General features: G+C 38.9%; 1 protein-coding gene across 2 annotated transcripts in view; it reads left to right on the forward strand.

Annotated features, from left to right (window-relative positions):
* The window catches only part of RELN (reelin), a 280,189-nt gene that overhangs the window by 159,154 nt on the left and 106,690 nt on the right, over nucleotides 1-14,345 (forward strand). For both annotated transcript variants that reach the window (XM_017811391.1, XM_017811392.1), the window contains exons 11-13: nucleotides 5,722-5,867; nucleotides 9,846-9,997; nucleotides 13,051-13,163. In XM_017811391.1, coding sequence (XP_017666880.1) covers nucleotides 5,722-5,867; nucleotides 9,846-9,997; nucleotides 13,051-13,163 — 411 coding nt within the window. The remainder of the gene's footprint in view (nucleotides 1-5,721; nucleotides 5,868-9,845; nucleotides 9,998-13,050; nucleotides 13,164-14,345) is intronic.

Below are 14,345 nucleotides of genomic sequence, written 5' to 3' on the forward strand. Positions count from 1 at the left end.
GGGCAGATTTCTTTCCATCTGCCGTCAGCCCTTTGCAAGCTGGCACTGCCCAAATGCCCAACACATTCATTCCAATGCAAGAAATGTCGCCAAAAATTAAATCGTGAGGCTACAGCTGTCTGAAAGAATCATCGGGGCCATTAGGCCCAGGGGAGATAATATGAAGAGGAGCATCAGTGTTCGTCACTGATAAAAACCTAATTAAATGATGGTGAAGATGATTGTGGATACTTTAAAGGCATAGAGGTGAACAACATTTTTGTGGAAGTGCGGGAATGAACCTCAAGAAGATGATATGCAACACCTCAGCCAAAAATCTGTTACACTGAGGAATTTCACACTAGTGTTTCCTGTTGATGCTTTGCCGAATGGCACAGTTATATCATTTAGTTGCCCTCTGTTCCACTCTCCAAGTAAAGAAATCCCATACTGTAAAGCCAAGAGGTATGTATTGATTCACAAGTTTGACTTGAACAACTGGGACAGAAGCTGGCTTGGATGAACTTCAGTGCTTCTGTTTACATTCCCAATATTTGTCTTTTGAGTTTCTAAAAATCTTCAGGGCTGTGTCCTTGGCTGCAACTGTGACATAGGTTGATGCTTGTACTACTTCACATTTCAGGGCGAACTGGAAATCTTTAAAAATATGGAGATTGTTCACACATGCTGCATGGTGTAGGACCCTGGATCTTACCTGGGGCCCTTAAGCCATTTAGATGCTACAGAAAGTTGGTCAGTATTTACTCACGAAACCCTAAAGGAGGTCCAGTTGGAAAGTGCCTGCTTTGCCAAATCTGTGTGCCCTGCTTTTGGCTGACCTACAGTTTTCAGCAGCCCTAATTTAAACCCTTCTGCATCTCAGATGATCAAGAGGCCTTCCTAAAAGCACCTACCAAAAAAAGAGGATGAAAGCTGTAGGTAGAAGATATAAAATATAAGGAGTATAGAGCAGGATAAAGTGCATGACAGACTCTGGGAGAAAGCTTGATGGCATCAGAGAGCCCTGAGTAAGGAATGTACCATTGTTGCCTCTTAAGGTGCAAACCAAAAGATAGCCTGTGTGCCAGGAAATTGCCATGAATTTATAAAACAGGAGATAAGCTGGGGATAGGGAGGTGTGGGAGTAACAGGAAATATCGCAAGAGGGGAGAGTGCTGATCCTGGTCAGCAGTGCATTCTTCGGTGTGACAAATGATAAGGCTTGTTAAAGAGAGCACCAAGGAAGTGTCTGAAAGACATCATATGGGGAATTTGACAAGCCTGGTGGGCAGAATGGGCAAGTGCATGCAAGCCTGGTTGTCTCACCAGCAGACACAGTGACAAGCATTGGCAGTCAAGGAAAAGTGAGCCATGAGGTGGTGCATATGGGAGATGGTGGAGGCAGGTGTGGATAAACCATGCAGGGCCTTGAAAATGGGGAAAAACAGCAATACCATAACTATCCAGTAGGCAGACTTCAGAAACACAGCAAATTCAGAATGAAGATTAGATTGAAACCAAATCCAAGAATGTTGAGATTTGGGAATACATCCAGCCAATTTTCATTTTGCCCTATTCTTGCAGAGCAATAGCTTAACAATTACAACTAGTGCATGATAGTATTGGCAGTGCCAGATTAAATTAATCTATTTGTTGGAATTTGGTTCTTTTTTTCACTTGGGATCACCACGGTCTCTGAACAGGACTTGGCTTCTTTCCATTTGGCAGTGGGCAGGGGTTGTTTATTTAGGAATACAATAGTTTACTTATGGCAGCCTGATAGTCCCATTCCAGTTGCAAACAATGGGAAACAGCTACTTTTATGAAGTGGCTTCATTCAAGTGCCTGCAAGTGTCCTATGTTCTATTAGTAGGCAATTTGGGAGAAAACTTTGTTAAATGAAGTTTGTCAGATTTTTCAAAGAATTTATTTTCTAAATTAATTTTTCTTTACAAACTAGTTAACTTTTCAGTGTTGTAATTTGCACAACACACTCAATGTTCCACATGCTTTTTATCCTCTTTAGAAAAAATTGAATGCTGCTTTAATTCTAGACCTACAGCTGATGCTTCCATAGTAACAAGGAGAAACATCCTACAAGTTGCTGTCATTTGGCCTTTTTAGTTACAAAATTTGCACAGAACTTAATTTTTTCTTATCTTATAAATCATTTAAATGTAAATAAAATATAAAATGGAGAACATATATCATTTAAATGTAAATAAAATATAAAATGGAGAACAAATTTAATCTGGTATTCATAAAAGAGAACTCTGCATCTACATAGTCTGCAGTATCTCCAGTTTAGGGAGAACTTAATCCAGTTAGTTTCAAACACATTACATGTCCATTCCATATTTTTTATCACTTTAAAATGACAAAATAAATACTTTTAAAATTCAGTCCTTAAATACTGGAAATATGCAGACCACTACTGCAGTGGCAAGGCCTTTAATTTGGGAAAGAGGCAACACTATGTAAATTGTACTTTAGTTCTTTGTTTCTAAAGACTTGAGTTCAAATCTTGGGTTGAACCTAAAGCGACAACAAGTTTGATGCTTTCACTTCCATCTTTAATCTGTTCAAGCCCTGTAACAAAACCACCAAGTAATCCAGCACAATCAGTGGCCTCCTGGATGTTGAACCAGATTGACAGTGTACTTGGGGGCAAGGGACCATCTCCTGGAAAATTTGACTGAGAGCTCTTTGAGGTTTTTCTCCCCTCAGCAGCCCTTCAGATGAAAAAGCAGTAAAAGCAGAGACAGATAGTGACTGCTTGGAAAGTTAAAAGAAAATACGGAAGCTAAGAGTGAACTGAGAGTGATGGTTATACAGGTGAGGGAAATATGGCAGGTGGTAGAGAATAAGATCATGAGCAGAGGTGCCGTGGCCCTTGCTGGGACAGCATGGCTCATAGAGCTTATTCATATCTGCTCCTCCCATGGGAATGTGTCCAGGGTCCCAAATGGGTCAAAACCATACAAGAAAATTATGGCCCGCCCTCAGAACTTATTTAAAAGCCATACCTTTGCTTTGAACATTTTTCTTAGTTTCTGTAAAGGTCCATAACTACAAAGGTCATGAGCTTCTATTACTGGTTTCATGGGTATTTAGAATAACAGAGGGAATTAAACCCCACTCTGAACTTTTCTTCTGTGTAGCTGTTTCATATGAGAGTCAAAGCTAACATGAGCAGATTGTGATTTGAGCCATACGTTGTGCAATTCATTAACACATAAAATATGCATAAAATGCATATTCATAGGTACTATGTAGTGATGTATAAAAGCCTAAACATAGCTTTATAAAACTAATTAAATAAATGATGATTTTGAGCTTTCTTAAAAGGTTGATCATACACCACTGTATAAATAATTGATTACTCACCCCTTTGCCAAACTGGCCATTTATTTATTTTGACAACCTAAATGAAAACTTCATCAGATGTACTTCAGTAAGTATTCTGCTAGACAGCAGAAGGACATACAAATATTAAATGATAATGGGGTTAAATTAATAAATGGGTTTTTTTAATAATTGCATATCCACTATCAAATACATACTTACATATAACTTAGCAACTGAGAAATAAGTAAGACTTGTAAAGGATTTTTCAAAGCTTGATGCAATTGTAATAACTATGTCAGTAGTCTATTTGTCTATTTGTTTCCTGAGATGAAGAGTTATGTATAAATTTGAATTAAGTTTTAGCTTGAATATTAATTTTTAGTGTATTCATTTGACAGCCTGCAAATAATAGGACTTTTGTGACAGATTGATTGACAGATAAAGCATACCTCATTTCTGTTCAGAAAATGAGGAAAATTTTGAAAAGCAAGAAGGACAATAAACAAATTACTCTTAAAATTCTGCTGTTAGCAATACCTGTGAGCGTGAAGGGTAAAATCAGTAAACAAAAGCAATTTCTCAGTTAATTATAAATAACTGCATAGTACAACTGCTGCTTTTCAAAGAAAAGATATAAAACTATGTCATTAATTTCTGCTAGTTATAATATACTCGATATGTAAATTATTCTGCCTTTTCAGTGGCATATGTGATGTACTGTGTATATGCTGCATTAGCAGAGCAAGGAGACTTGTGACAAAATCTATTTAATTTCTGTGATAAATTATCAACACTTCAGGATCTTTCTATTGCTTTGGCCTTTCTTTAGAAGAAAAACACTTTAACAGCAATTTCTTTATTTTAGCAGTTGAAACAGTCTTTACATTTTTACAGTGTGTTATATCTTTAAGTGATATTTAGTTCTGCATTACTAAACATAGAGCTGTTGTCATTCAAGTATAGACCAGAAAGCCTCTATACAAAAATCAGACTTCAAGTACTCAGATTTTTTTTTAAATGTGTAGACACCTCTAGAAATGTAATCACTAAATACATTCCTCAATATAAATTAATTGCTAAGTTATTGGCATCTATACTTGAAAATCATCAATAAAAGAATTTCAATTATTTCTTTTTCTTGCATTGATAAATGAAGGGTTATAGAATATGACAAAATGTGTTATTTTGTAGTTTGTTTATAAAATCCCGTAGATAATGGTGCACTGGGCAGTTTTCTTTTCTCACCCCACCTCTCTCTTTGTTAAAAATCTAATTATTCCCTTATGTGACACTACCATGACCTTTTTAAGTGCAGAAGAGGTGATTGTCATATTTTCCCTCGGCGCATTACCAAGGGGTTCAGAGACAAGAGGGCACTGCACAGACGATACTGAAAAGGTCAATGCAATTTGGCATTCTTGTATCTCTTTTTCAGATGTTGAAATATGGTAAGAATGCAGAATTCTTCTAATTAGTATTTTCTTATTTCAGCTTCCATTTTTAAGAATCTGAGGTTGTCAATTTGCATTAAGGCCAGGTAGATCTTCTTTAGAAGCTTCCAGTACCTGTTTCAGCCCCACAGGTTTGGCAGGCCATTATCATTTTATCAGTCACACAAGAAGACAAAATTAGGATGGGGGAAAGAAGAAAATCTGTACTGTAACCCTCATGCGCTTCTTACAGGCAGCTCCTTCCAGGCCAGTACTCCTGGAGAGTCCTGGCAGTCAGGGCATCCTGGGGGAGACACATGGCTTCATTTTATGCTGCTGAAGTAGTATGTGCAAAAATGAAATTGGAAAAGCAGACACATTGGGTTTGGGAGCAGTCTCAGGACCCCTGGGATTGCTGTATCACAAGATCTAGTTGCCTCTAGAGCTATTTGTTATGTTATTTGAATTAAATATAACAAATATAGCCTTTTCACTTGCACACTTCAGGCCCAAAGTTTACTGTATGGCAATGCATAGCAATTTTTAACGCAAATACCTCTCTAGCAAAAATTACGGAGTGGGGATCTGACATGTCTCATAGCACAAAAATCTTATACCTACAAAATCCCCATAGCAATATTTGATATACTAGTGAAGCTATTTGTACATACAGTTGTTTATGGGCCAGACATAGCAGCAATACTTTAAAACAGAAATAAACATCCAGAGATATGGGGTGTGACTTTTCAATGCAAGTACAGTTTTGCCATGGTCTGTAGTGGGTTTGTAGGGAAGCAGGTATGAGATCAGAACACAATCGTTGTTGGGGCTGGACAGGAAAGATAAAAGATGACTGTCCATTTTTTATTTAGTTTCAGGCATCAATAACCTACAGCTCACTCTGAACAGGTCACCTTACAAACCCAATGTCACGTCACCTTCCATGTGCTCCTTCTGCCCACAGCATAGCTGCCAGTCAGATGGGAACTCCATCTACTTCCATGGGACAGAAGGTAGCGAGTTCAATTTTGCCACAACCCGAGATGTGGACCTCTCCATGGAGGATGCCCAGGAGCAGTGGACAGAAGAGTTTGAGAGCCAGCCTAAAGGGTGAGTGTTCCCCACCTGTGCAGGGCTCTACACAGATGTGCAGCATCACTCCAGGGATGAGGAAACTGTATGAACAGAGAATAGGATAAATAGCAATACTGTGAACTTTAGGAAGGAAAAGAGTCCAGAAAGCCCAGAAGGAACAGTCTGTCCTCAGACCATCTTGTCACTGAAATGTTTAATGAAAAAAGTCATGCTTACGAATTATGTAGCCATTCTAAACAAGCACCTGATGTTGATCTGTTTTTTTTTCATTCACACGAGTATTGTTAACAAACTCATATCCATGTGAAATCAAATTCCTTGACAACTTCATGCCCTCTGTATTGCTGCTGTGAGCCCTGCCTTGCCACGAGAGAGCTTTTGCTTGTGCAGAAACCTGTGGGTGCTGGAGGAGGAGGTAAAGGCAGGACAGATGAAGCAGCAGTCTGTTCTTATCTAGCAGCACCAAGAGCATGGCCATGCCTGCTCGGCAAAAGCTGAGAATCTGGCTATTTTTCTAATTTACTATTTTTCATTTGAATATATACATTGTGATTCAAAGTGTCCCTGTAAAGCCATATCCAGGGACTGCTGCAAGGCCACTGAAAGTAACAAAGCTAACTAGGACAACAGAATTACTACTCTTACCAAAACATGATTGAGCTTTTAAAAGATGTGTGTCCTGATAAAGAAGTATCATTTTACATACCTTAGCATATAAACTCTGACAAAAAGAAAATAACCAGCAATGAGGTCTTGATTCCTTTCTATTTAAAAAAAAAAAAATTAAAAAAAAAAATTAAAAAATCATTAGTTGCTGTAATCCCAGGGCAATGAGAAATGTACACTGTTAATTTATGGGTCTCCACTGAATGTTGATTTTAACCTACAAAGTACTTCAGATCATTAGCAGCTGATTCAAATGCTGCCTGTGCTGTGCTGAAGGTAGAGAGCATCTTTTAAGAAATACATGCTAATGTGTCCTGTGGACACGTGGTTTATTTGGGGCTTACAGAAAAAATATTCACTGAGAACTCTGTCCCAGTTTTAATAATCAGCCCATGGCAGCAGGTGGTGCTTCAGACAAAGGGAAGAAAATAAGCACGTGTGTGTTGTGTGTTAGGTCATCATGTGTGATATCTTTGATATGTGTTCTCAGTGTCTTTTCCATCTTGAAAAAAAACAGGGTGGAAGTGTTGCCCATGGACATCTGCCCTGTCTGTGGATCTTGTCTCTGCTGGACCAGGTGTTGGGTTAAGCTAAGCTTGACCACTTGCAGCCTTGGTTAGCAAATACACAATTTCTTCTGAATTACGAATATTACACTTTCCCTATCATACAACGCCTAGATCCAATCGCAGGTGCCACTGCTCCCTAGCCAGGAGTGAGGAAGGGCACAGCCAGCAGATGTATTGGACTCTCTTGTCCTGTGTCCCAGCAACCAGGCCCTGATCTGCCCCCAAGCCTGCCAGCCCAAAGCCTCACAACTTTTTCTTTTTTTTCTTTTCAAATTTTATTCTGTATTAGAAACTTCCATCTTTCAACTGTTCTATAAGAATGGAGATTTAAATTGCATGCAGCCATGAATAAACACAGAACTCGGGTGATGCTATGGACTACATCCCCATCGTATAAAATTGTCACCTCCACCGTCCCTCTTTTCAACATTTCTCTGGGGTTTGCTTTGGGACCTGTGTATAACAGCAAATATGCAAATCCCTTCTTAAAGAATTTCTCTCTTCTCGGAGAAATATTTCTCCCTTCTTAGAGAAATAGTTTTGAATGCTATTTGAGCTATATCCAAACAGTCGGCACTGTATACCTGAGACAGAGCTTGCAGGAAGTTCTCAGTCTCTGTTTTGTCATGTCAGCTGGAGCCTGTCAGCTCTCAAAGGAAAGGCAAAAGCATCCCTTATAAGGGAGAGCAAATGGAAGCTCAGGTATAGGGGTCACCACCACTTTACTCTGCACCAAATGCTCTTGGAGGTGAGGGCAGAGGAGCTTATCACTGTTTTTAATAAGCAGTGATTGGTATTTTTGGCACATACCACCTAAAGCAGGAGGCTACATGGATAGGGGTTGCTGTTGTAAGTACCACATATTTCCACTGCCGTTCTGCTTCTTTTTAATTGCATAAATTAGAACCTCGTCCTAAAAGTAGACACATCCCCACATCAGGCTGCCTTTGTCTCCAGCAGGTGTATTGCTGCTTTGGACCTCCACATCCCGTTGGTCTAGTTTAGCTGCATATATTTTTCTATCACCTGTTCTGTAGAGAAAAAAATTCAAGAGTCATGTGATGGATAAATTAATACAAATGTAAGTGTTAAATCAGGCCATGACCCAGGATCCTTCTCTATTTGTCCTTACTGACAGCGTGTTGATATATTTCTACTAAAATGCCACCCTTTTTTAAAGAGGTAGAATTCTGTGGTTTTCATTTCTGATGCTGCCTAAAAGGAGAGGATCCCTGGAAACATCCATGATCTGCATCATTCATGACCCCAAGTTGTTCTGTGGGTCACTACAGAGAGTGCTTTAATTGAGCTAAATAGAGCATACAAAAGATCAATGGAGTATTGTGAGATTTTGTTGTGTAAGTTAAAGTAGGCACAACTGCTTAATTCTGTACTTGCCTTCAATCCAGGAGACCCATTTTAAAAATTGTGTTTCGATTATATTGCACGTTACCTTTAAAAAAACTGTGCCACAGAATTAGGGTTAGATTAAACTGCTTCCATTAAAATATTTCTATTTATATCATAAAGCTTTTCAGTGATGTTAAGCTCCCTAACTCCTGTGTAGATGACTGACAGTTTTAAAGCAGGATTTCAAAACAGATATGTTGCTGGTCTGTCACAGCTTAGGTCAGTAGGGAAACTGGCAGCTTTAAAGTAGATCCTAGAAATGCATTTTGAAATAGTTGGAATGGTTAAACTACTAAATAGACTGTTTAGTTCTTGAAATGACAGTTTTTGAAATTGTCATGTGGCACATAACTGCTAGAGATAGTTTCTGCTGAAAGGAGAAAGGAAAAGGCTCTGCCTTCCCACAAAGGTTTCTGAAATTCCTTGTTTTCTCATTCCTCTTCAATCATCCTGAATAGTTAAATGATTGGATTATCAGGATTTAGTAATTCTAAATAATTTCATTGTTTTACCAGCCTTATAATACTTAAATACTTTATGATTAATTAAGTTTGACATGAATAATAATAATGTATCAGACTAAAATAATGCATATTTTCAACAGTTTCTAGTATTTCAAAATATTGTAATCGAGTTTTGAAGTAACCAATGCTTTCATGATGAAAATGTATTTTCAACAGAAAATATTTAATTGGAAAATTCTGCAACAGCTCTTTTAATTATCACTGAATAAAAATAAGATAAAATGTTATACAGAAAAACTGAGAAAGATCATATCATCACATATTAAAAACAGCAGTCTTTTTTTTATACTCTGTTCATGTGTTAGTTAAAAACTGTTACCCTAAACGCTGAAAAAGATGAAAAGAGAGCATTTTCAGCTATTTTCTATGTATTTAATATCTTTGTAGCAGATATGGTGGACATGTGCCTTTTCAAGTTTAATTGATCTATAAACCTTATATTGTGCAAAATGGAGCAGAGTGCAATTAAATTTTAACTATTTTAATGCCAGAAAAACTAATAAAGGTGATAGAACAACACAACATTCTCTATTTGGTAATAGCATTCATTAAAACCTCATTTTTTAGCAATTCATGCTTTTCCGCTAATTTCTTTAAGATATTTACATTAACTTTGCTTTAGTTGAGTCAACTGAGTTTAAAAGCTAATATTGAATATGTAAGTAGTGTCATAGGAATCACATTTGAAACACTGTGGTTTTTGTCCTGTGTAAGAATAGAAACAGCTGCTTTTCTATGTACAAATGAACCCATAGAACATGCTTTGTGTGAGTTTAACAGTAACGTGCTGCTGCACATTCTCCACCTATTGTTGACCTCTGCAGGTGGGACATATTTGGAGCCGTCATTGGTACTGAATGTGGGACACTGGAATCTGGCTCAGCTATGGTATTCCTCAGAGATGGAGAAAGAAAAATATGTACTCCATATATGGACACTACAGGTTATGGGAACTTGAGATTTTATTTCAGTATGGGTGAGTATAAATTCCTGATGTAATGCAAGTTGTGAAGTATGTGAGATTTAAGTTGTGCAGTGTGCATGGAACTGTTTTAAATACTCCTTCAAAGAAGATAGCACTGATTTGTGACTGTGATGCCCATGAGGATGTAAGACTGACCACTGCTGGTCAGATGAGAGTCCACCCTTCTGTATGTCCATGCAGGTGGACAAACATGGTGAGCACACAAATAGGTCTCCCAAAAATATTCTCCCAGATGACACTGACTTGCAGATGGAAACCCTTTTGAACCAGACAGGGCACTCTGGGTTTAGTAGCCCTTGGTGGGCTTTTTTTCCATGGATTTATCCAGCCATTTTTTTGGCTGAGATAAACATTTAGATCCAGGTTAAGAGAGTTTAATATAGAAGTTACATGAAGGTATGTGCATGTAAGATCAGTGTCTGAACTTCCTTTATAGTTAGAGGAGTTGTGGTCAGTACTATTGCTAGAAAAATCCATTCAGTTCACCATGAGACAGCTGTGCTGGACCAGCTGAGCAGCTTCCTGGAGTCAGACTGTGGATCTATAAAGGCACCTTAAGCACCTGGTGCACACATAGGCCTGTGTTCACTCTTGTCCAGTCCTCAGGCAGGATTTGTCACACAAGCACTGGTTATTGTTGCCACTTGAGTTAACCAAGCACATCTGAGACATTAGCACAAGGCTGGCAGTTGTAACCTGGGACTTGGGGGAGAGTCACAGCCCTGCTATAGTGGCAGGTGGGTGAGCCAGGCCCCTCCACAGTGCCTAAAATGATCCTTGGTACTAGTGTTTAATCAAGTGAACCTGCCTACTGTGCCCACAGCTCCATAGTTTAACAATTCTCATATGAAGAAGCATCTTCTTGTCTTGTATATTCTAATTTCACTCGGTGCCCCTTAATCCATCATTAGAAGATATAGTCATATCTTTGCCATCCTTACCCCACCATAGAGCTTTTATAGGTGCCTGTCATATTCTCCTGCAGTCATTTATATGTAGACCCTGGTGTTAATCCATCAGAGTCATGAGAGTTGCACCTGAGGATGAGATAGGATTAGCACAGAGGTGGGACAGCCTTACCTAGTTGAACCCACAAAACAGTTTCTGCTCAAAAGCTTTTACTCCATTCATAAACAATTCCTCTGATAATGTGTTGGCCCAGGGTGAGATTCACATAGAGTGTGCTAGAGTCTTGGAGGAGGTATGGTCTGCCTGAAAAACACTGACATGGTGTTAGCAACATCTGTGCACCTCCCCTGTTGGGGCAAAGTGTCAGAATCTCTGTCATTTACAAGGGCTAAGAAAGCAGCCAGGAACCAACCTGTCCTGTTGCTTCCCCTCCCTGCTGTTGTTGTCAGTGCAACTTCACTAGTTTGGTGTTGCAACAGACCAAAATCCCCATAAATGTGGTAGTTAACACTCACAGGGTTTTTCCAGAACTTTTATTTTGCACATAGAGGAAATTGCATGAGGTTATTCTCTCAACAGCATGTTTAAAGGACCTGAGGATTTTTGCTTAAAAGCAAATAATAGAATAATAAAGGAGGAAGCAGAGGATAAACCTGTGACCTCCACAAGCAACCTTCTGTATCAACAAGAAAAAACACACTTTATTTAATGAGGGGAAGACCTCATGTTGTTGTCCTAAATTGTTGCACATCTCCTCTGTGTTACATGAATTATGAATAAAGCACAGGAAAAAGAGGATGCTTTTTCCCAGTTCTTCCAAACATTACAACACCTGCAAGAAAAACAGGAAAGAAATTTTGTCAACCTTCTGAACTTAGGAGAAAAGTTGTCAGCAGATGTAGGCACAGAGGATAGTGGGATGTTGTTTGAAAAATGTATTCTATGTGTACTTTTAAATTAAATAAATAATAGTTTAAACATTCAGGCAAGGAGATTTGAAAGGACTCATGGATGTTCCTTATTACAGTATAAAACACATCAAAGATGCACATCTAATCTAGTTCGCTGGACTGCCCTACCTAGTCCATTACAAGAACTGGCTGTCTGTAGTGAAAAAAAGCAGGGAAAGTGTTCCAATATACACAACCTTTCTACTTTGCAGACTTTTCAAACTTTTCCTCATTCTGTTTTTGATTTTTGTTTTTATTTTTGAGGGTTTTTTTAGTACGTGCAGAACCCATAGTGTACTAAGGAAATAAAGAAATTATGTTTCCTGTTTCAAATAGAGGAATTTTTTAAAAAAAATTTCTTTTCCAGAACACCAAATTAGTGTGATGATATCCATCTTGTATCTATAATGCAGGACTAAATGCTTGCATTTGGCAACTAATCCGTTCTTTCAGAGAAGGTTAATCAATGTTTTGGGTTCTACTGCTATGAAGATATTTCAAATGCTGCCCTATTCCAGTGAGGCAAGCATGCCACACATGCTTTGTGTGGTACAATAGACTCCATCCATCCATCCATTCATCCATCCATCCATCCATCCATCCATCCATCTGTCCATCCATCCACCCATTCATCCGTCCATCCCTCTCTCACTCCCTCCCTCCCTCTATGGTGTAGACAGTAGAAGGAGCAGCACAACGAATAAGGTACACAGCAGTCTTCCTCATTTCCTACTTAGAACAAGTTCTCAGCTGCCGAACTATCAGTTGAGAAGTATTTAAGAGATTGTCATGTGTGTGACTGCATGAAGTGTGAGTACTAAATAACAGTTTACTGATTAGAACTCAAAAGCAGAGCATTTCTATGTAAATAGGATTTAAAGCACACAGATAGAAGTATTGCTTTGGGCACGGCATTTTCTATTAAAATTTTTTTTGATAAGCTGATTAAAAGAGGTACTTGAGGTTTTCATAATCGTCAACCCCCTTGATCTCTGGCATGGTGTATCTGATCAAATAATTCCTATACACTGTGTCTGTAGGGCTGGTGTTCTTTTGTTTCAGATCCTAAGTTAAATAGCATCTGATTGTAATTATTTTCATAATTATGACTGCATAATATGATTCCACTTTCCAATAACGAGGGCTTCAATTAATTTTTTTCTCACTCAAATGTGTTCGGTGCAGGAGGAACTTGTGATTCTGGAGAATCCCATGAAAATGATGTCATACTTTATGCCAAGATTGAAGGCAGGAGGGAACACATACCTCTTGATACCCTGACCTATGCTGCTTACAAGGTAAATCATCATAAACAAAGCAGGTGGATGGGATAGATATCATTATCTTTTCAATATTGTGTGTTGAATTCCACAGGGAGACTCAAACATGACCTTCCCAAGCACATAAATCATGTGCAGAACTGGGAGCAGTCAGGTGCCTTTGCAGCACATCTCTGCAGTTATTGCTGGTTATTCCAGCCCCAAGCAGGACTGCAGTGTTGGCTGGGGATGGGGTGACGGGAAACAAGCCATGGGCAAAAGTTGTCAGTTATCAGCTGAAAACTTCAGTGATAATGTCTCCTCACAAATGATTACTCCTGTCTCCACCCAAGCTCCTACTAGTCACAGTTTGGTACTCAGGAGCTGTGTCCTGAGGGGTTCAGTCTTGCTGGGGTCAGTGGCTGGGGGAAGGTCTGCAGTGATGTGGGCATGGGCATGGACTCAGCCATGGGAGGCAGCATCTCCTCTGCCGACAGTGCAACCGCCTTCCAACCACGTCCACCACCCTGAGGCAGGACTATAAAGACCTTGAACTTGCTGTCAGGATCCTTCCTGTCCAGGGCAGGGAAACACTTAGACCACGTCTATCCTGAGTAACCCAGCCCTGAGGTCTCCTTATTCTGCTGCTGTAAAATAGAAAGCAAAATTTGATATTTAATACATGTACACGTGGATGTTGCAGAGCTTGAAATGCAGTATGCTTACATAGTGTGAAGGAAATTTGTTGGTAAAGATGCAGCTGATTTCAAGCACAGGTCTGTGTGCATTTTTCCTGTAACCGTAGCATTCAGAAACCAAATATTTACAGTAGGATTTGACCTGTGTTTGGTTGAGTCACTTGCATTGTTTCATTGTGTGTGGCTTCCCTCCTTGCCTGCTTCTGTGTGAAAGACAGGGTAGAACTTTTGTAAACGAAGGAAGCTGTAATTGTAAAATAATAAAAAATTAATTGGGGAACTTGGGGCGAGATAGGATCTGAAATTACACTGAATCCATTGTGGAAGTTTTTTTTTGAACAGGCAATTTTAAAGCTGACATCCTCTTTTGATATAATAAAGTTCTAATTACATTGCTTTAGGACAAAGGCTAAGCTTTGTAAAGCAGTGCTTTCGTATATTTCAGCAACATAACATCCTCTCCACATATGCCTGTGAACTCATGCTGTTACTCTATTCTCATGTATTCAGACTAGACATGCCA

This window comes from Lepidothrix coronata, unplaced genomic scaffold, assembly GCF_001604755.1.
Source record: "Lepidothrix coronata isolate B3197 unplaced genomic scaffold, Lepidothrix_coronata-1.0 Scaffold32, whole genome shotgun sequence".
NCBI lineage: Eukaryota > Metazoa > Chordata > Aves > Passeriformes > Pipridae > Lepidothrix > Lepidothrix coronata.